Source organism: Dromaius novaehollandiae, chromosome 2, assembly GCF_036370855.1.
Source record: "Dromaius novaehollandiae isolate bDroNov1 chromosome 2, bDroNov1.hap1, whole genome shotgun sequence".
Taxonomy (NCBI): domain Eukaryota; kingdom Metazoa; phylum Chordata; class Aves; order Casuariiformes; family Dromaiidae; genus Dromaius; species Dromaius novaehollandiae.
Genome location: NC_088099.1, coordinates 143,253,756 through 143,279,727, shown reverse-complemented (window position 1 = coordinate 143,279,727; position 25,972 = coordinate 143,253,756). Strand labels below are relative to the sequence as shown.

The window sequence follows — 25,972 nt, the reverse complement described above, 5'->3', positions numbered from 1 at the left end:
TCCACAAAGGACTAAATATCCACGGCGTAAAGCATGGCCAGTGACTTACCCACACCTCCGTGGTGTGGCTGTCCTCAGCGCTATCAAACACAGTCCTGCCGTTACAGCAGCTACCCAGGGCCGTTCCCAGAGTAACATTAACCAAACTATATAGTACAGCAAAAAAAAGAGATTGACGATAAAAATCTGTCCACACGAATTTGCCAGCAGCTACTCTGGAGCCACTGCCATGATGAGCGGTACACGTGAAGAAGCAGCAGCCCCGAGGCAGGACACGGTTCCTGGGGAAGCTGCTGAGGCAGGTTGGAGAGGAACAAGGACCCGCGGTGAGCGAGCCTGCACAGCCGGGCTTCGCAAGCAGCAGTGGCACTGGCTGCTGCTTTCCCTTCCACGCTGCTGCTTGTCACAGGGCTCCTGCGGCTGTCACTCACCAATCCTCTTCTGTTTCGTTGGAAAGGTCAAAACTGCAACAGGGAATTCCTGAATCTGTCTCTGTGGCAGCTGTGCAGACACGTCCTACAAACTGAGCTGGCTGTGGACTTTTCTTTAACGTTTGATAGCCCCTCTGCAGCCACGGGACCCGCAGAGCGCGGGAAGCTGGGCTGGGACTTGCTTTCCGTCACCCACCCAACACCTGAAGCTGCTGCTCTCAGAAACAGGTACGTGCACCCTGTGCAGGACAAACAGAGCCATTCCTACCGTTTGCCTGTGTTTTAAGTTGAAAAGCCTTAGCTTAGGATTTTGGTTAGCAGCGCAATCTGCTGCCAGAGCCCTGGCCCCCGGCGCAGGTGACCTGGGCCCCGGGCTGGGAGGAGGCGCGGGGGCTCGAGCAGCCCTCGCGTGCACCCGGCAGCGACGAGCAGGGCAGAGCCGGCAGACCAGAAACGGGGCCTCTTCCAGCAATACTGCGCTCCTCGTTCCACCCTTCCGCGCCAGGGAGAGGGTTTGATAAAAGACGGCAGTTGTAGTCTTCTCCCCTCAGCTCTTCTTTTACGAGCGTGTGCTGTGCTTTTATAACTGTGCATGTTGCTATACGTTTTATATATGCATGTGTCTATCTCTGCACGGCTCAGTGCAGATAGCAGTCCTCCCAGCCACACAAACATCCTCCTGGCAAACACAGGCTCAGCTACTTTTAATATTAACATACGACTGTTGGGTGACTGTTTCGCTCCCAGAAGGGGTCTGGGGATGCTGGTGGCTGAGACAGGAATATTTGCTGACTCAAGGGCTCCACCAGGAGGAAAACCAGCCCCGCTCAGCCGCCAGGGCTGGAAGGGAGACGCTCTGCTGACTGGCTGGGTGTGCCTGGCAGAGGGGCTGGACAGGCAGTTTAATAGCATTCAGAGGCGAGGAAGAAAAACGTGGCAGGATTAGATTCGCGCACTGTCAGCCGCTGGGGTACAGCTGCAGTTCAAGGTGTGCTGCCACGTACCGCACATCTCAACCCGCTGTAAAAAATCTTCCCAACCCAGCAATACAAACTAGGGGCTGTCACGAAGAGTTTAGTGAAAGCTTGCTAATTGCTCTGTCTTCTGCTTTCTTTTCTTTCCCAGCAAGAGCCAGGGCCAGTTGCTGCCCCGCTGAGCGCCGTGTCCTTGCGTGCGGCGGCAGCTGGGCAGAGAGCAGGGCACAACGCAGAGCGTCCCCTCAGCTTTTATTCAGTGCTTGTGGCTGGTGCTCATCAGTATCAGCTCTGCTAAGACCCAAATTTCTCTGCTTGAATGAAAACAGTGGGAGCTACAAAGGCAGGTCTGGATTTCAAGAGGCTGGATCCTCCGGGCTCAAGACTTGCACGGTGCAAACAGCCGCACCCGAACCCGCCACCCTCAGCTCCCCTCGCAGCACCCCGAGGAGAGCGCCTGCCCGCTGCAGACAGGTCCTTCAGGACAAGGCGAACCCTTGCGGAAGCGCCTCCTTTCTCCTGCTAGCTCTAACAGGGATCTGCACCGGGAGCTCAGACACAAGCACCCACGTCCCATCCAAAGCACTCACCACCCTGCAGCTGAGCCTGCATGTAGATGCGACGCATCACTGCATGCGCCCCGCGCCCAGCACTTTTTGCAAGTGTAGCAGCTGCTGCATGAGATGCACAGAGCCAAACCCAGGTAGCATGAAATAAGTGCCTTCAAGCCTGCCAGCCTCGACAATGTTCTCTGGGTGACTGCCGCTTTCTGCCTCAGAGCTTAGCTGTAAAGGTATTTGTCCCTGCCAAGAGCCGAGCGGCTCTGGACGCGTAAAGCAGCAGAGCAGAAGCACATGGGCTCAGAGAGGCCTTCCAGCAACTCAAACTGAGGTGACTTAGGAATTCACGCTCCTTTACGTGCTGCTTTTCCAGGTGCTGCAGCTCACAGGCCAGCGCGTTAGCCTACCCTGCAGGCCATCTCCCTTCTTACCCTCCCCAGGGCCGCGACAGCCAAGGAGCAGACGCCCAGCCCAGGGGGCTGAGCCCCCCACCACTGCACATGGATGCACCAAGGGCACCCGGCCCCACAGCTGGCACCCTCGGAGAGGAAAACGCTTGCAGGGAGGTTGGGCAAGTGCCGGGAGAAGACAGCGGTCCAGGCAGGCCCCACAGAAAGGAGCTGGTTTGGGGCACGCAGCAATACCTCAGGGGGGACTGGAGGGTGCCGCGCAGCTCTGCTGCCAGCCCACATGCCAAGAGGGATGGCTCAGGCATCAGAAACGCTGTTTAACCTGTCCCTCCATCACAGGATAGAGTCTGCAGCTTCCCTCTGACACCTCTCACATCCGACAAAGGGCCACATTTGCATTTCCTCTCGCGTCTCCTATGCAATAGGGAGGTCCCTGCGCAGGAGCTGCTGCTTTTACATGCTTTTTTATGCAACCTCCCAAGCTCACCCTGCCAGCTCCCACAGGCACCTTCAGCTTGCACCCCAGCAGGCCATCGTGTCCCCCAGCAGACAGGAGCTGCCCCAGCGCCTCACTGCACCCAGCCTCTGCCAGCAGTCAGGAGAGACTCATAAGGGGGGCTGCAGGCATGAGGTGGCCCTCACACATACCAATTTACAGCTCCTGGCCTCCTAGAAAAGATCACAACTTCAGCCACCTCTTCGTCGCACAGAACAAGGATGTTTTAACTCCAAACAACAGGCAACGAGCTTTCCAGGCCACTCACCAGGGCGAGCACTACCAGCGTGCCCAGGAGAGGTGGAGGGGTAGCTCCTCTCCAGCCCCAGCTGTCCGACAGCACCCAGTAACATCACAGCTCTGGGGTGTTTCTTCTTTGAATCTAAAGGACCTTCCCCAAGAGTTTCTCCTTGACCTAGAAAATGCTGAAGCAAATTTTCTTTCAGTTCCCTAGACTGCAAACCCCATTCCCCAGAAGAAGAAACATCAAGTGGAAAGCACATAGTGCAAGATGGCATGTGGGGCACAAGGACCTTTATCCCACAATCCAAAAAGCTGTAAACACCAGGCTACTCTGGCATAGCCTAATTTTATTTTAGATATCACAATAAAGCATGGAACTAGCAAACAAAGGTACTTTCCTCTCCATGTTCAAGTTTTATTGAAACTATATAAATATTTTACACACAAATGGGGAAATGGGATTGTAACCACACTTTGGAATCTCATACACATTTAGAGAGCCTGAGCACATTCAAATATGAAACCTTTACATATTTTGTGTACTTTCATCTTAAGTCACAACGCAAAAAAATGCTTTTAGTGACTATAAACAGGTTCCATTTCTCCAACAGACCCGTTTACAACATTTTTGTTTCTCCCACATCAACACAGTATTTGCAAAAGGTGCTGGGTTGTCTCTGGAGTCTGTAGTTCTTTTGCAATTGCAGGATGTTATTGAGTGACACCAGTTCCAGCTTTTTCTTGTATTCTTCAGGTCCCCCTCTGCCTCCCAAGTACTTTACGGCAATTTGAGGCAGGCTTTCCTCTAAAAAAGAGCTGTCCTGTTTTCATGCTCATGAAGAAATCATTATCTTTTGCTTAGACCAAACAAAAAGCAAGGGCCAGTTTTGCTGCTTATTTTTACCCCAGGGACAACTGCTCACTAGGAACCACACTAGGACCTGTTTGATGGAATTCAGACAGCCTGGGCCATGGCTCATCTGGGCTGGCAGGGAAATGGGACTTCTATCATCCCATCACCGATTACCCTGAACTGCCAGCTCATCTTATGCCAGGCATATTGAAAGCAGCACATAACATTTGGAACAAAAGGAAAGTCTCTTATAAAAGCTCTACATGAAGTGCTGGATTTTATGAAAAAACGCTTGGTTTAATAAAGCGGAACCCCTTGTCTAGCTCATGCACACTTTCTTCTCCTTGGGGGGGGAGGGAAGTGAGCATATCTAATTGCAAATAATCCACCTACAAGTGGGTACTATCTTTCTCATCCCAAGTATCACTACAACGTATTAGCCATTCTTCAGCTGCTCCATTCTCTGTGTGTTATTGGGAAATTAAAAAGTTTTCAGGCACTGGAACACACTGAAAACCATACAGCAGTCATTTGTAAAACGCTGATAATCCATACTACTTGGAGATTTGTTTTTGAAAGGGTTTAATACCTTATACCAAAAGCTCTTCTGCGACATTTCAGTGGTTCAAATTAAAAACCCAATCCTGAAAGTACCTCAATACATTATGGGGTTTCCTTACAGCTCAGGTTGTATGCCTGTAGTACCTCAAGAGATAATCCCTGGGAATGATATGCTTTCTTACACCATCAGCACTCAGGTGAAAGTGAGAAGGGGAGAATATCAAATCACCCAGCACAATGGAGAGAGCAAAGCCAACACCCAAGGCCGGCTGTTCCAGTTTCCGATACTGACTGCAACTCAGCCCAGCAACTAGCTGCTTAATAAGGCACTTGTTAAGAGAAGCAGGGAAAAGCAGGCTGCACAAGTCAAACTATAGGATGTGTTTTTTCTCTATTATTTACAGGCTTGCCTTTCCAAGGGCTATTCAAGGTACGCTGACCTGCTTAATAACAGCTGTAAATCAAATATGAATGATTTTTGCCTTAAACTTCTACCGTAGAGATCAGGTTGGCAATCAGAATGAGAACTGCTTCAGACAGAACCCAGGTTAATGGAGATACCAAACTGCATCCTTGGGCTTAATAAAATTTTATAGCTCATAGCCTATTAATGTCTTTCCACATTCACTTATTACTCTTTCTGAAGCAGGACAAAAGGGAAGAGTATTTACTCTAGATCAAATCTATAAACATGAAAATACAAACCATGAAAATAATTTATAGCAACATATATACATAGAGTGATACCTCATCTGGTTTTCAGATTAAAATACCATAATATGAGGCAAATACATAGCTTGCTTTCTTAAAACACTAATGTAGTCTTAAAAAAGTAGTGGTAGCCAAGTCATTTTTTAAAGACAGCAATCACAGCAGATGTATCAAGGGAATCTTAAAAAGGCCATCCTTTTAAAAAGTCATATAAATTTTTAAAAAATGACCTTTTTTTTAAATAACAGAGCAAAATGTGTTTACTCTGCAGACAAATACCACGAAAAGCCAGGAAAAAAAACCCAGTAGACTCCAATTCCAGGAGAGGAAGTAGAGACAACTTCAGAGCAGAAAGTGAGATGGGGAAAAGGAAACTGTCATCCTTTCTTTGTCAAGGTATCAAAAATCTGCATCCAGAGTGAAAACATTGTCCATTGTTTCTGCCATAACAGCAAAACGTTGATATTCTGAAACACGCTTCTCAAAGAAATTTGTTTTTCCTTCCAGAGAAATATTCTCCATGAAATCAAAAGGATTTTCTGCATGAAAGACCTAGGGAAGATGGACACTATTAGACTGGTGATTCTGAAAAGGCAACTTTAAAAAAATACCAGTCAAACTGTTTCAATCTAGATCACCCCTAGTTGTAATATGCTGTAAAATTTACAGGCATCTACCTAAGCAAATCCAGTACTGTCACTCCCCAGGAGCTTGGTCCGTGGTCAAGTTCACTCATGCAAGGTGCTTATTAGCCTTCTAGAACTGTAGCACTTGAGAAGGGCAGAAGTTTCCCATTACAAACCTGCACAGCAGCTGAAGGAAAACAATGGCCTAAATTGTTCTTGCTCTTTTAAATAATGAAGTGCATATATTAATGCTGTGGTTTCAGCTGTCACTCACAGAAACTGCAAGCGCTAAATGCAACCTGGTCCCAGGCCCATTAAGAGAATGCTTTGTGCTGACAGCTTTCCTGGGCTGCTCTAGTAGGCCAGCATTTCTGACAATTTCATCTCTTACCTTTGAGAATCCAAGCTCCATAAGTAACCGGTCTGCAACAAATTCAATATATTGTTTCATCAAAGTGCAATTCATTCCAATCAGACCTACAGGTAACGCCTCTGTTAGAAACTCCTAGAAGTTAAAACACAGACGACATTTAGAGAAACGAAATTTAAGAGTGGGAAAAGGAGAGAAGACACCTATTCTTCACAGTAACGCAATTTGTGATACTCAGATTCCCCAGGCAGTTGCTGAAATAAATAGCTAGCATCACTGAACTCAACAAGTGTCTCCTGCTCTGCTTCAGCAGTTGCTTGTATCTTGCTTTATTTCTAGTATGTTTTTCTGAAAAAGGCACAAGAATTTTCATTAGTGACTCAAAAAAAAAAATTTCCCAAGCTTCAGTGAAAGGTTTACCTCCAAGTTCAACAGAACCTAGAGACCTTACCACTGGGAACAGAAATAGACCTACAAACATCCAGTTTTCCTTGGCTTCCAGCCATTATAGAATGGCAGATCAGAGGGGATAGTGATGTATGAGCACTGAACCAAGTCTTGTACATGTTTAGGCACTGATGCAATACCTGTCAGTGTTATACAGCAAAGCTGGGGTATTCGTCATCATTGCAGGAGTAAGATGACACGTGGGCGGGGGGGGGGGGAAGTAAGCTATGATCGTACAAAACACTCAGCAGTGCAGAAACTTGTAGTTAAAGATTGTTCGTACTTCATGTGAAAGGACCTAACCATGATTTCAAGAAAAGTCGAAACACAGCACTGTACATTTGGCCAGAACAAGCCCTGTGCTCTCATGGAGGACAAACAGGTATGTATATACTAGTACAGAGAGACAGAGATCCTGGAAGGACAGAGGTTAGCAAACACTTCTCCTTTCTTCTTTTTGTCATGAAACAGGAAACCCAGCTGCCAGCTTCAGCCTCTCACAGTTACTTGACAACTGCATCAGCAAATCTCTGCCTTTTATTCTCACAGCTAAGAAAGAGGGAAAAGATGGTAGAACACATCAGGGATCCAGGCCTGAGCCAGGTATTAAATATGGGAAATTCCAAAAGTTAGAAGTTAATTTTTTTTTTTTTTGCACATGAAATTCCTCCTGTGTTGCCCGTGGCCATGTCCTGGCTAGACTTACCTGCTCAATCTCAACTGCATTAACAATGATCTCACAGACCCTCTCTTCTGATGGTCGGTTCACCAAATAGTGGAACATCAGACAAGCAAAATCACAGTGTAGACCCTGAAATACCAAAGACATTCCCCCCCCCCAAAAAAAATTAATCGTTTTTTCCCACCTCCACATAGTGTTCTTATTTTGAGGCAGCCTCATTTAGGTTTAAACTTCCTAGTCGTCTGCTTCATGACAGTCCTAATGTCACTGCATGCAGCAAACCCATAAGGCCACTTATCATTTACTATCCAATTAGTAACATCTGAAATCCTATATGTATATGCCAAAACAACTATCAGCATACATTTTTCTCCAATTCATTCAGGCAAATATTTTGAGAACTGCTCTACTGAAAAAGATTTTATGCAGAGCCCTGCTGGGTTCCTGCCTCCCATCAGGGAGCTTTTACAGAAAGACTCCTGCATCAGGACCTGCAAAAGTATCTGTCAGTTAACAAAAGTTGTTTATATGCTCTCAGCTTTGAGATTCTAATACAGAAATATTTGTTTTAAATTCTTTTTATTAGCATTTCTTCCCCTGCTTCTCCTCCCAGCATTTTCAAAAAGGTCAGTACTGATTAGAGTAACCAAATCCAAGACTAACAAATCATCTCTCCACACAATGTGCAGTTATTGTGAAGAATTTGCTACCACAACATTCATAAGTTTGTAATATTTAAGACTACAGTGCCTCAACCCAATGCACCAAACTCAAGCCTCTACATTTCACCCAGCTATCCTGCATGGAGCCCAATAAATTACATTCATTCCAAGATTTCCAGAAAAGCCTCCAGCCAGTATATGACAACGTGAGGGTACAATCAGTCCATCAGGGTCTGAGGGTGGTTATCAGACTGCTGCTCTAAGATGGGTCTCAATTTCTAGCTGAACTTGCCTGGCTACAGCTTCTAGCCTCTGGCTTCAGTCATACCCACCTCTGCCAGACTACCAAGCACAACAGTACCCTGTGTCTCCTCTTTACTACAATATGGTGATTAAAGTATATGAGTACCACAAGAGCACATTCAGAGCGAAAACCAGACAGAAGCATTTAGCAGACTAGGGGCCTTTGCCCAGACAATCCAGTGTTATCATTAGCAACGGTTAAAACAAAAACAAGAAGCAAAAGCTTTTTCTGAAAAGCTATGAAATCCTCATGCTTCAGGTCATAAAACAGCCTGAAACAAAGTAAGCTGGGAAATACTTCCCCTCTAGGAACTGCGCTGCCTGCTGCAGGGCCTCCTGCGGTCTGCTCCGGACAATGGCACCAGCAGGATCCAGGATGCGACCAGCTCCCAGACCAGTGCAGCCTGCTCGCTGGTGCTCCCAGCAGCCTTGGACCATTAAGAATCAGAGGCTACACTGACTCAAAGAAAAGGCTGGGGACAGAGTCTGTAGCTCAATAATATATTGAGCATTGAACATGTATCTACTTAGGTGCATCAGAAAAAAGCTCATTGTGTACTTTTCTATTGAATTTTTTTTTCTGCTGCTTTTCTAGCAGTATTCCCTGGTTTTCAATGCAGGTGCTTTGTGCAATATGTCTTACTCCTCATAATTAATAGCTATCCACTTGGAATTATGCCACCGGAGCTCAAAACAAAATAGGTCTTTTGGTGCTGGACACTACAGAGAAGTATGGTTACATTGCTGTGTAGAGATTTTACATCTCATTCATCTGCAAGTCATCTTTCTAACAAAGACGTACTTCCACTTGAATGGATCAGCTCATAATGACTCACAGAAAAAGAAGACATAAGAAAGGTCAAGGCTGAAGGATTGTTTGGTTCTATTTTCCAGTCATAACACATTCTTCAATAAATGCCTTTTATTTATTAAAGGCATCTTGTAAAATGCCTCCTTGCAAATCAGTTTATCTAAGCCACAGAGATTACTTCCATTATGATACAGCTCTTTATTCTTTTGGACCAACTATAGTAAGTTCAACCATCATCAAGTTTATACTGCAAACGCAACTGGTCTTTCAGCTTTTTCAGTGCTGACAGTGCCATAAATTGTGTGGTGCCTTATAGACATGCCCCAGCCATAAGGAACTGCTGCCAGTTGGCAGACAGCAGTCCAGGAAGCAGTGAAAAGAAAGCGCGAGGCTTGCCACATTCAGCATACTGGCACGTGGCCCCTCTGACAGACACATCACATCTTAAGCTAAAAAGCTCTCCCCTCTAATGCAGGCCTGTAGCAGCTTCATCTCATGAGATGACAGCGCAGTAACGTAAGAACATGGAGAGGAACAAGATCTGCTCCTTCTCCAACAACATGCCTGCAGCTAGCCAGGCAATGCAGAAGGCCAGCTGCAAGCTCTGGCACCTATAACTGGAGGAAGATGGGGAGTGGGACAAGGAGGTTGCTTCAATCTGACCAAAGTAGTTAAGCCAGAGCCAGGTTCAAAGTCACAAGCAAGCCAAGACCTTGCCAAAGCAAGTCCACACCGCAGTCAGAGGCTGCGCAATTCCAAACCCAGGCTTCCTGCAGCCAGGCCACTGCCTCCCTTCACACACAAGAAAACAAGTGGGGAAGCACATGTTCCCTCCATTCATTCCACCTTTTCGATCACATAATGAACTTGGGCACGGCTGATGTCTATATTTCTGCTGAGGGACACAGAGCACCTAGGCTCTAAGTTCACTAGTAATGAACTTAGTTTTTTCCCAAGTCTGTTTCTTTCCCCTTTTAAAACATTTTCTGGGAATAGCCTGCTCCTTCACAGGACTCCAATCTTGCTACAAGTCATTAGTTGCAGTTCCTCTGTCAGGTTGCAGAAACAGGATCAGGCACTGCTCTGTGGAAACCAAATCTCTTCTCTGGGCTACCTAAGAGGTGATGTTAAAGCCCATCCAGCCGGCTGACTGTGGGAGAAGTACTAGAGATCCCAGCCTGCAGTTCTCTGGCAGGGTAACCAGGACCTCTCTCCCATCAGGGCAACGAACCTTCCCTGGAAAGCTCTGCTACTGACACTGGTTATCAAGAGAACCTACCGAGACTCCTGCTGTCTCCTTGCCAATGTTGTAAGAGCTCTGTCCTGTCTAAGAAACATGCCCCTAGGCACTGCTGGATTCTCTTTCACTGGTTCCTGCCCCACCACTGCTTCTGCACCCACTCATCTGCTTTGTCCCCCTTCTGGCCTGTGTCAGCTTCCCTCCCACCCAGCCCACCGACAGAGGTGGGCTGTTCCAGCAGGACTGTGGGATCTTTATGAAAAAATTCCACCCTTCTACTGGAAGCTTGCTCCCTCCCCAGACAATATGTAGGGCATGACAAATTACCTCATCTCTGCTAATAAGTTCATTGGAGAAAGTCAATCCAGGCATCAGGCCCCTCTTCTTCAGCCAAAATATAGCAGCAAAGGAACCCGAAAAGAAGATTCCTTCAACTGCAGCAAAGGCAACCACCCTCTCACCTGTTTAATGTAACACATTTGCAGTTAGGCACAAAACAGTACATTGCTCGTTACCAAAGTGCACCACTTGCATCAGACAGACCAATGCTGGAGGAGAGGTAACCCTGCTGCAGCACCAGGTGCCATATCTGACCACATCTTTCAGCAGATCCCAAGGCGCACAGGGCCTACACGTGCAACAGCACTTAACCACACACACACTCAGCAGAACAGAAGAACCAGGGCACCCACTGAAACAGCCACAAAAAGGTCAGAAGGGAAAGAGCTTAATGGTCCAAAGTGGCTAAGGCATTTGTACTCCCATATCTTTCTGCTAAAAGACAGAAAAATGGCTGTGTAATTAACATTTAGAAAGGAGAAGATGACTTCCTATGAAACAGGCAAAAACACCTTAACTTCTGCTCCATGGGAACCTTCATTCAAAGCATTTTCTTGTAAGAGTGGAAGAACATGGAACATAATTCACCAAGACACCCAAATAGTTATTTGTGCTGTTATCCCACCTCCCATCTAAGGAAATCACAGCATTACTGATTTCAGTCTCCTCTAAAGTTTTTTCCTGTTTTCCTACAGGAATGTATGTCTTTAGACTACAAGATCATCTGACTGCTTGGTGAAGACGTATCATTCCATATACTCTATTTTAAACAATTCCAGAAGATCCCTAGGTATGTTTCAAAGTGAAGGGCTTTTGCATTAAGTGCCAGTGCCTCTTCCCCATGAGATTTGCACAGATTCTTCTGTTTGTTTGAAAATAAATAAATAAATAAACATCCCCCCAAAAGAGATGTCACACTTTAACGAGATGCAAACGCCATCTGCTGGCTCCTCTGAAGAAAACCCCAGTTAGGAGAAAAGCATGGAGAGCAATGGTAGCTTCTGTGATACTTTTAAGTTTATAAGGCAATAATTTATGCTAAAACACTAAAAATCTCCTAGGTTACATTTGGAGACGAGGGGAAGAAGACTGCTCATACAATAGATGATGAATGAAATGCAATCTTAACTGACATTTCATCTGACTAGCTATCATACAAATGCATTATGCTGAAACAAAATCTCCCATCAGCAGCATCAATCTAAGTGCAATTTGGGATCTCTGTGCATGCTGAGAGTCCACAAAACAAGTACAGAAATCGAACCCGCAGCATAAGAAATCAGCCAAAGCTACAGAAATGCTGCTGCAGGCCAGGTACCCTGTCTGGAAGGAAACGCCAAGCAAGCAAGCAGGCCAGCCACCTCCATGTAACATATCTCATATTCCATAAATGTAAGACCTTGGCCCTAAAAACATCTTCAAAGGGAAACTTTCTCAATAAGATGAAAAAACAGAAGAGCAGAAATGTACCTGGAAAGAAAAAAATTCCAAAACATTTGGATAGGATGGAGTATGTTTGGGGGAACTAAAGACATTGTTTTTTGAGTTAATAAACCTTCTGATTCCTCATGCACCCCATGCTGATGGGAGCTTAATGGAGGAGATGAAGAGGAGACTTCGCACACAGCAAGCAAAGCCAAACTGGGGGGAAGGCTCCGGGACAGAAGAATCTATGACTACAAAAGGAAACCCATTCAAACAAGTGCTGTGAACAACAGATGCTGAGAGAGAGTGATACTCAGATGTATTTTGTTAGTCTGTCTGAATCTCTCCATCTCCTATACATTCTCTAAGCATACAGGATGTCTGGTTTAGGAAATCCACCACAGTCTGCCCATTATTCATTTCAACTACAACATATCTTTTAGAGTTAGCACTGTAAGCTGGATGCAGAACACTAGAAAGGATGTCCTGTAGCAGGCAGACGGAAGCTGAATCAGTGTGGCTGCTCTGAGATGAGATACGATACTGGAAGCATGGTCCCAAGAGCAAGCCAGAAACACCGGAAACAGATGATTCTTGGATTTTGCCCAGGCTCAGTCACGCCAATGTGAAAAAAGAATAATGTCATATGGGTTTGCCTATGAGAACATGGAATAAGTCTCTCATTTTAGGCTGGACTTGTAAGACTTCAGCCATCCAGTTTCGAATGCTAGAGCACAAGACAGGAACCAACTACAAGAGGGAAACAGAAGCCTAAGAAACAAGACCTACAAGCAAAGATTGAAAGAGCTAGGGTGGTTTGGTATGAAGAAAAAAAGACAGACAGAGGAACCCACAAGCACTTTTCAAGCTGTGATTCCGGTGGGCATCACCATTATTATATTGGTTTATCTGAAGATTAAATCATATATGCTCACCAGAAGTTATTTCTAGTCCTTTAATTAAACCCAGAGACCCACAAAGCCACTGCATCACCTCTGGAAAATTTTGATTCACATTCCAGGGCTGCAGCTCACTCCCAGAGGATTGGTTTGTGGCATGTGCAACAGAAACAACTTTTAGGAGGCTACCCACCAAAAGTAGATTCTCTGTCTTCAATCCACTTGAGAGCCCAGTCTGCCTTCTTCTTGACACAAGGCATTGTTTCAATAGCATTAAATAAAAAATCCCTATAGAAGGAAACAAAGAAAACATCAAAATAACCATGCAAAAGTGATTTATTTCTTCTGGATGTCTCTGCAGGCTCCAACAGGCAGTGGAACCCACCATGCTAGGCTCTGAACTAAATCGAGTAACAGACAGTCCCTACCCCAAAGGGCGTATGATCTTTGATAACAGAGGGCACAGGGAAGCACATGTGCAGGAAGGGAAAGGGACTTACCAAGGTCTCAGAGGAGGTAAGCTGCAGAGAAAGGAAGCGAACTCAGGCCTCCTACCTATCCAAGAAGTGCTCATCCACCAGGTCATGCTGCCTCTCATAGTTCAAGCCAGATGGTTGCTAGTCCCTGCTCCAGAAGCTAAACCAAATCTTTCCCAATTCCATGAATAAGTCCATCTTTCTTTTTTCCACAAAAGGAATTGGACACAATTCCCGCAGGTGCAGTCTCTGTTCCCAAAACTAAATACCTGAAAGAAAACCTCGCAACTCTCCCACTAGCCTTGTGTCTTGGGGCTGCAGGACATCACTTCACCACACAGGATGCCACCCTAAGAAACCAAGCTCTGCCTGACCACCACCACAGCGGAGTCTCTGAGGGGAAGTACTTCTTTTCAAAGGTATTATCACTTGGACTAGACAGCTCTCCAGGCGACAAAGGCAATGGGTCTTTCCAAAGAACTCAGTACTCTAAAATAACTCGTTCGAGTTATATGTAAAAGCACCAACAATTAAAAAAATATATATATATAGAAGGAACCAGTACATTGGTTGGCATATATTACAAATCCCAGCTGGGTGAAGAGCACCAAATTCGCCAAGGCAGATCCTTTGCTGATGCGAGAGCAGGCACCTCAGAAGCACAGTACCCACTAGGGGCTTGTTAATCTTTACCAACATTTTGCATAGTCTGCATTTCCCACAATCAAAACTCTATACAAACATTAACTAACCTTCTCAACACTCCCACGGAAGTTCATTGGTCAGTAATACTTCTCTCCATTTTGGGGGTCAGGCAGGCAGACCCAGAAAGCTTTAACCAACTGTCCCCAACTCCAACACTATGTCAATGTGAAACAGAAGACAGCTGCTGCTGCCCAACCACTGTGTCGCTGAACTAGACAACATTTCCCATGGGTCTGTAGCACTTTCAGAGAATTACCTTTTCTCAGGATCTTTGATGTAAGTGTCTATAAGCAAGCTGTACATCTCCGAGTGAACGTTCTCAATAAGGATCTGAAAGCCATAGAAACAACGAGCTTCTGGGATCTGCACCTCCTGACTAAAACGTGCCACCTACCAAAAACAAAAAGTATGCCAATGGGTACGGTAATACTGACCCTGCATAACAGTACTCTCAAGCCTAATAAGAGAGACAAATGATCTTTACCATGGATGGGGATACTTCAGCGCTATTTAATTAAGAGCTACGTCAAGAAGTTAGGTGTGGTGCAGAAGAAATTAAAGAAAGTAAGCTGGAAGTAAATATATCTGTTATGCATACTGCATAAAAAAGTGCAATGAAGCATGACAGCACACATGCACAGGAGGGGAACAGCAAAATACTGCAGCAGCAAAAACTTCACACTGAACAAAGCCTCAGACTCATTATTGAAAAAATAAAACCATATGACAAAGACATGTTCATGAAATATACACACACACACACTATGACATATTCTATGTGTTCTAGATGCTGAAGATCTAAAATGAATATTACTACTCAGATATCAGCAGTAATCTGAGGTGAGACATTCTGCATCCCAGAACTGATTTCAGCAGAAATGGGAGATTTCCCCAGCTCTTCAGTAGCACCCACTTGTAGCCCAGAAAGATTCCTGCAGCCATTTAGCGAGGGCAAAAGAGGTTTTTACCAAAACAAAGAATGCTGAGCAGGACACAGCTCAATTCCCCTCCTACTTCTGCCGTAGCACAATTACACGAAGAAGCATGGAGTTTAATTAATTCATTGAGAAATGGAGATCAACACTGTCAGTCAGAAGGCTGGACCTAAGAAATTGTGTCCAAGAATGACATAATTTGGAGTCTTGCTGACCACAGTTGTCCTAATTTAATTCAGATGCTCGTCCCAGCAAAACAAACTGCTTATTTCCCTTGGCAAAGGTGAGATGATGAGAAGCAAGAATACACATTCAATAACAAAGTTGTGGCACCGATATGAGATGACCGAAATGAAAAGATGCTAGCTAATAAAAATGAGTAAGCATTTAGGCTCTCTGCAAAGCTCTTACCAGGTTTTCATTTACAATTCCATCACTGGCTGCAAAAAAGGCCAGAACATGAGAGATAAAGTATTTTTCATCTGCTTTTAGCTTGTTCCAGTGCGGCAGGTCCTTTGATAAGTCAACCTAATGAAAAGAAAAACATTACCGCCCTTTTGTGCTTGTAATTTGGTAAGAACAGAAGCAGCATAGTCAAACCACCGAGGCAGGATTTTGGAGTCTGCTGTCAAATCTTTACATATAAAGAATTTCAATACACGTAAAATGTGCAACAGACATCGTAGTACTTGTTTCTGCAACTGTAACATCATGCAATTGCTTTGCAACTTACACCACTCTCCCCACAAACAGGTGTGAATCTTCTGAAATACATACCAAACACAAAACCTTCTAGGGTTCCAGCCCAAGAAGGCCTAAAACTTCAGCAATGATATTTCTACTGAAAAAGAGAATGTAATTTACTTTTACATAGCAGCTTTCAGCATTTGGGGAAATAATATGGAATAAAAAAGTGTTAATTTTTGAATTATAAATAAATCAGATTTTGCAAAACATTGATATCTCATTGGCATAAGTATGAGCATGCATCGATTAGCAGAGCTCACTACGAGACACTTTAACATTCTACTTGCAATGAATGTTGGTATTGCAAGAAACAGATACCCAGGTGTGCCAAAAGATGCACTGAGGGCATTTCTGCCTGTGACAGGTGTTCAGCCTCCATCCCTCCTAAGACTGGCATTGGGCAAATGCTGTACAACTGCTCTCCTCTAGAAGACGGAGTTGTAGCCACAGTGAGAAAACCACAACTTCCTTAGCATAGGCCTTTTTTATTTGTTTGTTTGTTTGATGGAGTTTTGAACCACAGTACCAGTTAAATAGGGCCAGATGTGAAAACATAAACAGACCTAAGACATTTTTTTTGTATGTACATATAATATATAGACACACATAGGTGTTTACATATAAAAGTATATATATGCATATGTGTAAACATATATGTATAAAAATTTTTAGGTCTGTCTGTAGTTTTCAGAAATATTATAGATATATACTTATACTATATATACACCATATACACACATATATGTCTGTGTATATGGTATATATACATATATACACACATTATATATGCACACACATTTAATATTTTATATACACATACATACACACACACACATATATACACACAAACACACTCCTATTAACTTTTCAGTTCACCTGGGAACGTGCTGACAGATGGCAGGACAGTATGAGAAGAAACCACCAATACAGTAAAAGAGTAATGCTAATCAGGCAGGAGTTTAAATGCTTCCTACAGCTTAAATTAACTTCTAGTGACACAGGACAAGTTTCCCAGGCAGGGAAAGGAATAACACTTCTACAGACAAACTCGTTTCATCCCAGTATGCTTTCTGGCCTACTTAGTGTCTGTTGATGATTCCGGCTCATCCCGCAGCAACTGGAGGTCACAGCTCACGGAAGAGCGAAGACCACCGAAGCTCTGAGCTGAACACCCTGCTCACCTGCCAGGAATCGCTGTAGCTCAGTGCGGCATTGAAAAGTCTCCATGCTGCACCTGCAGCTAGCTAAGACAGCGCTCCTCAGGTCTGGCTAACCAGCAACCTCAGGGAAAACAAAGTGTCTTAACATACAGTTTGCATTATAATACAGGGACAAGCATCTAACCAGGGTGTTCTGGAGTAAATTAGATGCATTTTTAGCCAGTGTCCCCAATTATCCTCCTCTTTCTGGAAAATAAGTACCTAATATTTAAGAACAGCACTCTCATAAAATCACTCAGAACATTTTATATGGGCAAGGAGGTAGCAGCACTCGGAGAATCAGGAAACTGAGGTTCAGAGAACATAGCACTGTGTGTGTGTGTGCGCACGTGTGTGCACACCTGTGTGTGTACACGCATATATACATATACACACACAAATACAGATCCCCACATTTGATTTAGACTCCTCCTGTAGTCAAAGAAGAGGTTCCCTTGAATGCAATTCCACAACAACGTAAACCGGTCACCAAAAACAGGTCAGCTGAATCGCCCTGTGGAAGCACCTTTCTTACCACTGGCTATGAAAGGAGCCTTCCTCAGGTGCAGACACTTGATGTGCAGTAAAATTACTTCCACCCAAGGTTACAAAACACAAACCAGCAACAAAGCCAAGAATGAAATGCCAGGATCCCTGCCCAAAAGCCACCCCACCATCCCCAGAGCTCACCTCTTCTGCTGTCCAAAAGGAGGCTTGAGCTTGTTTATACATTTTCCATATGTCTGGGTACTGGATGGGGAAGATGACAAATCGATGGGGATTTTTCCTGAGAAGAGGCTCTTCATTAGGTTTCAAACCATTTTCAAGGGCATCCGGAGAGGAGTTCTGCAGACAGAGCACAGTTTTGGTTAAGGGCACCATTACTGCCTTCCTTTTGCTTCCCTGCGTCATGACGGAAGGGCCTGAAAGCCATACTTGTCACATAGACACTCACCTGCCCCCCGCGGGGGGCCACGTTACCCTCTCCCGGAGCACTTGCCCCTTGGCCCTCCATACGCGCTCTCCGTGGCCGGGAGCACTGCCTTTCTGCCTGGCGCTATCTAGCACAGTTTAAACAAACTGCCCTCCTGCCAGGTGCCGGGAAGTGTTTGACACTTCAGTGCAAAAGAGAAAGTCTTTCTGCGGTAGGAGGAGGAAATCACAACTGCACTCACACAGCCCAGGGAGCAGACAGCACACAGCGCGGCAGCGTATACTGTGGGAACACGTGCAAGGTCACCTACCACTAGCTGCCAGCCCATATCTATCCACAGTTCACTTCCAAGGCTGCCTCAAATTAATTCAGTTGGTACATCAAAGCTCTTGGGTCCATATAGACTTCCTTAAAAAAAAAATTGTCACTTGGATCACAGTGATCAGTCCTGTTTAATATGAGAACAGTCCTATCTCACCCCAAGGTGTCCCAGCAGCCAAGCACCCCCAGGAGGAAGCACATCCCCCAGCACACACGCTCGCTCCCCAGCAACTCCTGGGCCCAACGCTCCTTCGGTGACCTATAAGCCCAGCAGATCTGGAGAAGGTCAACACGTAGGTGATACACCAGAGAACAGCAGCAAGAACAGGGCCATCGGCTCCTGTGATCAGTGACAAACAGCATCCGTGCAAGACATGCCACCAAATGCCTGCTGAAGACAGATGTGGTGATGAGCTGTCAGGAGAGCATGCTGCAACCTCTCCAAAAAGTGCTGTTGACCTCACAGTTATCAAAAGCTTAATCAGCAGGACACCTTGCTGGGTCACTTCTGAGATCCTACTGACACTGCTGTAGAGGATAACTTACAATAAATATTATATAATGTTTATTAATAATAAAAGTAAATAATAAATATTGATTAATAATTACTATTAATATGCTCTGCTGAACACCACAAGACGGCAAGACCTTTGCACCGTCCAGGAAGCAATGGAGGTATCTAGAGGGGAGAACAGGGGTGAGTTTCAAGCATGGCAGGGGACCACATTCTGCCTCAGTGCTTATGCCCTCAGGGCCTGGCATACAGCTAGTGCTTCCATCTACTTCTGCACCAGCCGTCATCCTCGTAAAAGGCTACACTGCAAGTCTTCCTTGTTAGCCCACTGTTTCCCTGAGCAAAATCCTTCAATACTGCATGGAAACTACCCCCAAGTATTAATCGTAGCCTAAGAGGATGCACTAGCAGTTATTAAAGCTAGTCTTGATGCTCCTAAGCCATTCAAAAACCAGTATGCTGGGCCCATAACATACAGCGATAATTTGGAAAATAATACTTTTAGTGTGTGGAAGTAAAGCAGAGCACATAAAGAACAAATAGAAGTTCCAGCATGGCAGGAATAAGTGAATACTAACACTGAAGCAAAAAGCACTAGTGATTTTCCTTATGGCCTTTAGCAGCTACTGTGCCGCAGTCCATAGAGAGAGGGGTCAACATCCACCAGAAATACTGTCAATGCACAGTAAAGACAGAAAAGTAGCAAAAGAAGAGAAGGTCCATGAAGCAGCACACGCACCCTAACAGAGGGCCCTGATAGCTGGGAAACAGAAGGATGGCTTCCAGGAGCTGACTCAAGGGGATCTTGTGACCCTGAGAAGGGCCACAATGCAGAACTACAAAGTGGTGTGGATTTAAAAAAAAAAAGAAAAAAAGAAATAGATAAATAAAAGAAAACTAAAAAGAAAGGAAGAGTCAGTCCCTACAGAATACATCATACTGGAATCTGCCTCTCAATCCACCTCCCATATCATATAATCCCTGCTGGAGATGGAGTAGAGTTTTGCATGCACACTCCATTTTGGAGTTTGTAGGCATGCCACTGTTTGGCTCTGACGCAGGTACCGTCTCTCCCAGTTTGGGGTTCTAGCCCTCTTTGCAAAGTTTCATCTGAGTAATACTTATTACCTAGTCTGTTTGTTAACTCAGTACATTGGTTGGTACAACTCAGCTGAAACTTCATGGAAGAAAATTCTCCTTCAGTTTAAGTTTCTAATACACATCACATTCTGATTGCTGCCAGGGTTTCAGAGCAGTTGTCAGCCCTCCCTGCAAGAGCACAACATACTCCTGGTCCTACTTTCCTGGTCACAGGGGCATGAGCAGAGATGGTCTCCCCAATTCGCCACAACATTCAGAAAGCCTATCTGCTTCCTGCTTCCATCCAGCATCCTGGCTCTTTTCCTTCATCTCACCATGGTGCATAAAACAACAAAAGTTTGTCACAATACCAAACAGTGTCCAACCTTACAATGAGACCATGCTACTTTTCGTTCACTCAGCATGAGCCAAACACACATCTCATATTCTGCAACTACTGGAAATAAACTTCTCTGCTGATGTCAATAAAACACCAATGCGCATGCTAAGACCAATTGGTGGTACTGAAGCTGTTCCTGAGAATTTCGAATTCAGCAAACTAAGAAACAGTGAACATATATACATATACAGCCATCACCCCACAGCAACAGCTGTTGGGATGTGTCTCAAGCTACACGTACTACTTATAGCTAAGGAAAGAGGAAAAGAATAGTGCTGGCAGAGCTGACTTAGTGATACAGCTCACACAAACACACACAAGGACCCTCAAGATGTGTGAGGAAGGATAAGTAAGAGGGTGCAGGTGAACCCCAGGAGCTCCCAAAGGCTTCAGATCAGCCCTGCATAGTATGGGCTTCGTTAGTAATGAAACAGGGTTTTCCTTACCAGGAAGGCCACCTGCAATCTAGGGCAAGCCAACTTCAGCCTGAATGGCAGACGAGGAGTGCAACATCTGATGGTTCTGCCCACCAGAGGGGAGGAAAACAGGACTAATGTTTGTCTAGGGCAAGCCCGGTTCAAAGGCAGAGTGAGCACATACATGTTATAGGTATTGCAAGTCATTGCTTAAAGAGGAAAAAATTAAGGTTTCTTGGGTTGGTATTTAATACAGCACACTCCAGTTTTCATAAGCTTGAGTATGGCTGAACCTCAAAGTCTGGGTTGGCCCTATGGGTTTCTCTGCAGAAGACAGCCTTTAGACCCATAGGTTTCAGGCGGAACTTTGCAGAGCCTTACCCAGGAGGAGAGATCAAAAGGAGCTCAGATGCCTCTGGGGGGCAGAACTCTTCAGGTCCCCCAGGGTCACAAGACAGGCCTATCTGATAACACCCAGGCCTTCCATATATCACAACTCCTACGGGAGGGCAGGAAGAAAAGCTGACTTGCCTAAACTGAAGCCTCTTCCATCCTGCCCTGCAAATTCCCAGCTCGCCCTGGCAAGCAAGGACTCGGGCAAGTGCAGGTGAGCCTTAGTGAGATGACTCCCAACAGAGCAAGAAAAGCCTGCAATGACAGATAAAAAATGGACTCCAAAAATCACTTTATGTATAGCAAATTGCAGGTGACTTTCAAGCTTCTGCAGCCCTAAAACATATGACAGGCAGCCCAGTTTTCTGCTCCTGGAGCAGTGGCTGGAGATCTGAACAGCAGCTGGTGCCTGGGGCCACTTTCCTGCTGTGTGGTATCTCCGTGTCTTGTCTGTTGCGCGATACCTATTGAGACAGTAAACTTTTCAGCGCTAGGGATGGCTTTTAATCAGTGTTAGTACCACGGCAGAATAGGAGGCAGACCTACTCGGAGGCTGCCGGGCCCCGCTAAACTAAGAGCGGACTGCAACCCCCTCGTGTCCGAGCAGGAAAGCAGGAGCCAAACGCGGCTGAGCTCCAAACCCTGGATGATGGTATTTATTTGCTACGCTTATTTTCAGCGCCCCCGGCAGTCTCGAGATGACAGACACCACAGCCCTCCCAAGCCGCAGCACCTACCTCTCACGCTTTACTCCCTGCAAATGCTTAGCCGCGTTCACGTTCAGGGCAGGAGGGGAACGGCGTGCTCACAAGCCGCGGGGCGGCCCGGGAGCCTGCGGCTCGCCGCGGCCCCCAGGTGGCCCCGATCTCAAGGCCGAGGCCCCGGGCGCCCTGCCCGCGAGGCCGGGGCCGCCTCCCCGCCGCGCTCCGGCGGGGCCCCGCGACCAGGCCCGACCCGGGCCTCCCCTCCGGCGGCGCCGGGCAGCGGCGAGCTCCCCTCGGCCCCGCAGGCTGCGCACCGCCGCCCTTACCCGCTCCGGCCCGGCCGCCTGCCGCAGCGCCGCGCCGCCCCGCCGCTCGCCCATGGCCCCGGCGACTGGGCCGCGGCGGCGGTTGAAGGGGGAACGGCCGCGGCCCCTCCTCCTCCTCCTCCGCGGGGCGGAGCGCGGGCCTCACCGGCGGCCGGGGGCTCCGCGGGCTCCGCCGGTGGCGCAGCGCGGCCCCGCCTCGGCCGCCGGGGCCTTTTGCGTCTCTTAGCAGAGGGGGGGGAAATCCACCTCCCAGATACATTCATAATTTCAGAATCGAGTAGAAAAATCTATAAAGGAAAAATCCGTGGAAAGCTCCCGCACACCCCCAGGCTGTGGCGGCGGGGAGCAAGCGCTGGCGTGGTGCAGGCGGCCGCGAGCGTTTGGGGGCTCCGCTCTGGCGCTGTGCCCTCGGCCTGCGGCGCTGGCTGCTACCATAGGCCGAATAAAGAGAATGATGCTTTTATTTAAACGTAGAAAAATGAGGAAAACATCTTAGACAAGCCTCAGAGATGACGAATTTGTAAGACGTAATCATATTGTCAAAACGTTTACTAAAAAATGTGCACAGATTTGGACATAATATTGATAGCTGTTACAGAGACATAATCTAAAGGCGTCCCAAAGTAGTCACCCTCCAAGTGTATGAGGAAGAACGATCTATGTATGAAAAAAGTCTGCAAGTTTTTCAAACCAGCCCTGGCTAACAGTGGCATCAGGACGCCTTCCAGCTAATGGTGTAACTGGTGTGTTTCTCACACCGAGACATTCGCCATCAGTAAGATGTTCCTGCCTCCTTCCCTGTATTTGCGCGCGCTGTCCTCTGAGTGCGAGACCTCTAGTGAAAGCACTGCTAAAATCTGTTTTCATCACTTGGACTAGAAACATTTCTTGGAAACATTTCTTAAAATCCAGGCCACGGAGTGGAAGCACTGGAGTTTGTCTCCTCTTCCTTCCTCATCCCTACGCTGGACAGTCTCTTTAGTTCCATTTCTTTTAGCCACATGGGTCCCGTATCAAAACAATATTCTGTAGGAAAAAAATTAAAAAAAAAAAAAAGCCCTATACAAATGGGGTAGAGCCTAGTTTGTCAGGAAGGCTTGAATTCATGGACACGAATCCAAAAACAAAAAGCAGTAACACCCAGAAGTTTGTAAGGACGCAAGACAATCAACACAGAAGTAGGATTAAGCGACTCTGAACAGATGGAGACAAAAGAGTCTGGGGGAGTTGGTGGGGAGGAGGAGGAGGAGGGCTCGGTGCCTGGTGCGCCCCGCAGAAGGGGCGGCCGCAGACCCACGCACCGTCCCTGCCGCTGCGTCTGTGCACCCGAACCCAAGGGCTGGCCGTACCCCCCCCCCCCCCCCCCGCCCCAAGCAACCCACAGCCACGGGAAGGTGCACAGCACACCTGCACCATGGTGAGCTTCGAGAGATTCTCGCACTGATTTCCAGAAATTTAACTTTAGTTTTGTTAGTTCTCTAACATTAAGGATTCTCGGGGGGGGGGGTCTTTTTTTTTTCTTTTTTAAGACTTTCTGGGAGTTTCATAGCTGTCACAGAATAACTGAAATCTCCCTTCTCCAGTGTAAAGTTTTTAAGCATGGGAACAGGGAGTAGGACCAGGTACTCAACTCTTCTGGACCTGATCTGCTCCCCTGTGGCTTTTTAAGCGCCTTGTTGAGAGGAGTTCAAGTCTCACCAGGGACAGTGGCTTGGGAGAGCTCAGTGGTGAGATCCGTGCAGCACAGGGGACTGGTCCTAAGCGCGAGAAGAGCTTTGTTTTCCTTAAATTGCATTTTCTGATGAGAACAAAAACACATGCCTGAGCATCACATTAGTAAGCAGTGTACCAGAAACACAGTAACAAACATAAAATGAGAAAACATGGTTTTGTACAGCTAAAAGTATCTGCCATTATCTGACTACTACTCTTGTTCGGTCAACCTTCATTTACTATGTATTACCCAAGGATATGCATACAAATTTCTTACTATTCCAACTCACCACAGCGCCATACTTCAGAGCATTGAATACTATGGATTTCATTTTTGGTCCAGAGCACGTAGAGGAGCACTGCCATAGAGCAAACCCAGGGGACCCATTAGCACTGACAGATTGCCTTGGTGTGTATAATCCAGACTGTGCTGATGGCCCAGTAGCTCATGCATCTCCCCCTTAAAAAGAAACAAAACCAAATAAAACCCTACAACTCTAAAGCGTACTAATCATACTATTTAATAAAATTGACCTGCTTATCAACTGTCTTAATTCCCTACCTTTAACGTGAATAATCTGGCTACCTGTCTGCTGTTTCAAAATTCTCCAAATAAGGGATTGTCCTTTTGAGTATTTGTCAAGATGTAAGAACTGCCATAAGTGAATATAATTAACAACTAGAGAGACTTCAGGTATTTTGGGATAGCTTCTTAAAAACACACTTTCCCATTTACAGATGCACAGTAAGTGTCTATTCATCTACTGCCTAAAGTTTAATGTTATTCTAAAATATATGGAGGAAAAGTACAGCAAAGTAAGTGTACCATGAAAGATGGAAGGATCAATAAAACTGCAGTTGGGTGTTCTTGCACCTCCAACAAAAACCCACCTTCTGTTAGTTTTGTTTTACATATGTTAATTACACAATGAACATGATACTGAAATATGGAAAAGCACTTGCAAAATTGTGAAAGAGGTCGTTTACAGGCAAAATAAACATACCCACAAAATACAGCACTACCCGTAGTTTTGTGGGACATAAGATTACTCAACTGTACCTGTACTACGCTATTTAAAACGAGCTCCAAGGTGGATGGTGAAAGCTGTCTTCGAGCTCTAGCCCCCAGCGGCTTGGTGGCTCAGCAGCCGGCCCGCTGCGCCCCACGGGAGCGTCCCTGCGCTCCCCCGGCAGGGCCCGTGCCCGGGAGCTGGGGGAGGCTGCTGTGCTCCCGCGTGGCCAGGGACGACTCGGGGACGGGCTTCCCGGGAGCCGAGCGCCAGGCGGCTCTTGCACTGAGCTCGAGAGCGGGAAGGGCGAAGGGCGGGCTGCAAGCCACCGTGCCGTGCTAAAAATTAACATTATATTGTGGGGGGCCGGGAAGAACTTTGCAGTTCTACTGCTCTTTCCCCGAGACTTCGGCCCACTGACACTTGTGAAATACTGAACTATCACAGTCTACGAGATAAGGGCCTAATACTAGTTTTAAGCCATGGATGAAAAAGGGGCAGGAGGGTTGAAATCTCACTTAGGGGTTTGTTTCAAGCAAGACAGCAAAGTATCCTCTTAAAAACCTCTTAAAAACCCCACAATCCCCCAGAAAACCCTTTAAAAACGAAAAAGAAAAAAACCACTAATGCCCTCTGTGCTTCTCAGTTCAGCAAATCTGTTCAATGATAAAATACTCAAAGTTGCAAATTAAAGCAATGTAAATGATTTCCAGCTAGGAAAGGAGCCGTCAATGTTCTGATGATGCCAGGACCTCCTGCCAGGCACTGATTACAATGTGATGCAAGTTAGATTTCTAACAAACGCGGGTTTTGGTTGTAGAGCATGGTGGTGTCCTTTCCAGGCAGGCCATGGGCGCTTCCAGCAGTGCGAGTTCAAGACTCACTGAAGCTTTCATATGACCAATTACCAAGCATATTTCAATGTGTGTGTGAACATTCAGACTTGGGGATAAACAAATGCCACACACTGAAATCTAGTTAATTTGGATTTGCAAGATTTTATATTTGATTTTGGCAGATGCATTACTAAACAGAATTAGGAAAGCTGAAAAGTTC

At 46.1% G+C, this 25,972-nt stretch overlaps 1 protein-coding gene and 1 long non-coding RNA gene across 4 annotated transcripts; one reads left to right on the top strand and one right to left on the bottom strand.

Moving 5' to 3' along the window:
* The first annotated feature begins 350 nt into the window (after nt 1-350).
* LOC112994938 (uncharacterized) lies at nt 351-3,507 on the top strand. The gene is made up of 2 exons (XR_010388008.1): nt 351-659; nt 1,557-3,507. It is a non-coding gene; the product is annotated as an uncharacterized LOC112994938 (long non-coding RNA).
* Nucleotides 3,506-25,063, bottom strand: RRM2B (ribonucleotide reductase regulatory TP53 inducible subunit M2B). 3 transcript variants are annotated; one of them, XM_026119628.2, is made up of 10 exons: nt 24,967-25,063; nt 24,197-24,366; nt 17,796-17,951; nt 15,571-15,687; nt 14,481-14,614; nt 13,237-13,331; nt 10,708-10,841; nt 7,389-7,493; nt 6,257-6,370; nt 3,506-5,791 (listed from the first exon to the last, which is right to left on the bottom strand). In XM_026119628.2, exons 2-10 carry the CDS (start codon nt 24,236-24,238, stop codon nt 5,639-5,641), a joined length of 1,050 nt encoding a protein of 349 aa, XP_025975413.1. In that variant the 5' UTR covers nt 24,239-24,366; nt 24,967-25,063; the 3' UTR covers nt 3,506-5,638. The 3 variants fall into 3 exon arrangements, with proteins under 3 accessions (XP_025975413.1, XP_064363710.1, XP_025975416.1); XM_064507640.1 differs by lacking the exons at nt 24,197-24,366; nt 24,967-25,063 and adding an exon at nt 22,194-22,383; XM_026119631.2 differs by lacking the exons at nt 24,197-24,366; nt 24,967-25,063 and adding an exon at nt 21,901-22,018.
* Between the last annotated feature and the right edge of the window lie 909 nt (nt 25,064-25,972).

Excerpts from the sequence above, each read along its gene's own strand:
- RRM2B (XM_064507640.1), bottom strand. The coding sequence starts at position 22,247 with ATGGGCGAGCGGCGGGGCGGCGCGGCGCTGCGGCAGGCGGCCGGGCCG. Across the intron at positions 17,952-22,193 it reads AGGCGGCCGGGCCGGAGCGG|AACTCCTCTCCGGATGCCCT; the intron begins GTAAGGGCGGCG and ends CTCTGTCTGCAG. Across the intron at positions 7,494-10,707 it reads AACTTATTAGCAGAGATGAG|GGTCTACACTGTGATTTTGC; the intron begins GTAATTTGTCAT and ends TTGGTATTTCAG.